The sequence below is a fragment of the Silurus meridionalis genome, chromosome 5, assembly GCF_014805685.1.
Source record: "Silurus meridionalis isolate SWU-2019-XX chromosome 5, ASM1480568v1, whole genome shotgun sequence".
NCBI lineage: Eukaryota > Metazoa > Chordata > Actinopteri > Siluriformes > Siluridae > Silurus > Silurus meridionalis.
Window position 1 is genome coordinate 28001769 of NC_060888.1, and position 2500 is coordinate 28004268.

Below are 2500 nucleotides of genomic sequence, written 5' to 3' on the forward strand. Positions count from 1 at the left end.
GGGAATAAAATGACACTAATAGCACACAGAGTTTTATCTCGGCCTGGAGCGAACACAATAATGTGTGAAATGACTGAAATAAATGTCACTTTGCTCCAATCTGGGCTTCGCACATGAGAGAGAAGAAATTTAAAGCTGTTCTAGAAAGAAAAAAAAGTACGAAACTTCTTTTTTTTCACCAAGAGGCCTGCAGTAATCAGAGAAATATTACAGAGAAACTAATCGCAGGATTCGGGTAATAAACCAATGAACATTGGTTATGTAAAGTGGGCGGAGCTAATCTATACCAATTCCTGTTACAGAGAGCTGACACTGGAGACTCCTTACTTAAATGTAACACAAACACATCTGTTTAATTTCAGAGGAGAATCCGCTGTACACCTCCATGTGAATAAACCATTACTATGGGAACGATGTCGTATTAACGATAACGAGCGCATTCATATAAACCTGCACTACAGTCTGATCTAGAGAATTAATCAACACCTTCTGACCAATCAGAAAGCTTGTCTTCTTACCTCTGGATGTGAGGTTTCCTGTTAGCCATGGGCTCAGGCTCGGATGGAGGAAGGTGACCCCAGAAATCAGGAAAAGCCAGAATTGAGAACGCAGCAATGGATTTTGTTCGAGCGGCTGCACAGCTGTAAAGCCGAGGATCATGATGAGGAACCGAGACACCGTATTTCTCCAAAAGCCTGTCCAACATGGTGTTACGAGCTTCCTGTTGATTTCCAGAGCAGTTTAGAAAGTGATGATGGAAATCTTGGCCTTTTAGCTCCGCCTTTTCCTGCTTCTCTCCAGGTAAAGATGGAGACAAGAATGTTTCAGGGTTTTTATTGTCCTGGACTTTGATGTTGTTATCTGAGTTTACATCTTGCTCAGGGTCCTGATCCTGGAAGACAAGTGGTTTAAAGATTACAGAGGCGGAGCTGAGACTTTTTTCTTTTTTCTTAGTAAATGCACATTAAGGATACTGACTTTCTTAAAAGTGAAAATAAATATAAAGAAAAAAAAAATGACCCTAAATCAACTTAAATAAGCATCAACCAAAATAAACCTCCTAGATGACGTCTAATTTTCCCAGTTCTGTTTAAAAGCTTTCAGCAAGCTGCAGTCTGAGCACGAGGATGTGACAGTGACGGCTGATGAAGGTACTGCAGGACGAGGAGATAAAGAAGTGTAGATATTAATGATACACTCTGCTCCTCATTCCAATCAATTTATGATACTGGCGTTAACACAATATTCTTGAGGGAAATCAAGTTTTTAATTGTTTATGTAGAAAAAAGATTAACTTTTTTCTGAATCGTAAATGATGCAAAACAATGTGTGTTTTTATTGAAATAAAAGTAAATACATTATAAAGAGAGAATAACATTTTCAATCTAATTGATCAAGTTTTGAAAACATAAGAAGCTCATCATCACCATCATCGTCATCACCACCATCATCACCACCAGCACCTCCACTATCGTCATAATCATGATCATCACCACCATCATCATCATCATCATCATCACTACCATCATCATCATCACCACCATCATCATCAACATCATCATTATCATCATCACCACCATCATCATCATCAACATCATCATTATCATCATAATCATCATTATCACCACCACCATCATCATAATCATGATCATCACCACCATCATCATTATCATCATCACCGTCATCACCACCACCATCATCACCACCAGCACCTCCACTATCGTCATAATCATAATCATCACCACCATCATCATCATCATCATCATCATCATCACTACCATCATCATCATCACCACCATCATTAACATCATCATTATCATCATAATCATCATTATCACCACCACCATCACCACCACCAGCACCACCACTATCATCATAATCATGATCATCACCACCATCATTAACATCATCATTACTACCATTATCACCACCAGCACCTCCACTATCGTCATAATAATGATCATCACCACCATCATCATTATCATCATCATAATTATCCACATCACCACCATCATCATCATCAACATCATCATTATCATCATAATCATCATTATCACCACCACCATCATCACCACCAGCACCACCACTATCATCATGATCATCACCACCATCATTATCATCATCATCACTGCCATCATCATCATCATTATCATCATCAAAATCGTCATCACCACCACCACCATCATCACCACTATCATCATAATCATGATCATCAACACCATTCACTACCATCATCATCATCATCATCACCACCACCATCACCACTATCATCATAATCATGATCATCACCACCATCATCATCATCATTATCATCACTACCTTTATCATCACCACCACCATCTTCATCATCATAATCATTATCATCACCACCATCATTAACATCATCATTACTACCATCATCATCACCAGCACCACTACTATCATCATAATCATCACCACCACCATCATCATCATTATCATCATCCTCATCACCATAATCATTATCATCATAATCATCATT

General features: G+C 38.5%; 1 protein-coding gene across 2 annotated transcripts in view; it reads right to left on the reverse strand.

The window, feature by feature from the left end:
- The window catches only part of LOC124386592 (cytosolic carboxypeptidase 4), a 75619-nt gene that overhangs the window by 39269 nt on the left and 33850 nt on the right, over positions 1 to 2500 (reverse strand). For both annotated transcript variants that reach the window (XM_046850531.1, XM_046850532.1), the window contains exon 12: positions 519 to 892. In XM_046850531.1, coding sequence (XP_046706487.1) covers positions 519 to 892 — 374 coding nt within the window. The remainder of the gene's footprint in view (positions 1 to 518; positions 893 to 2500) is intronic.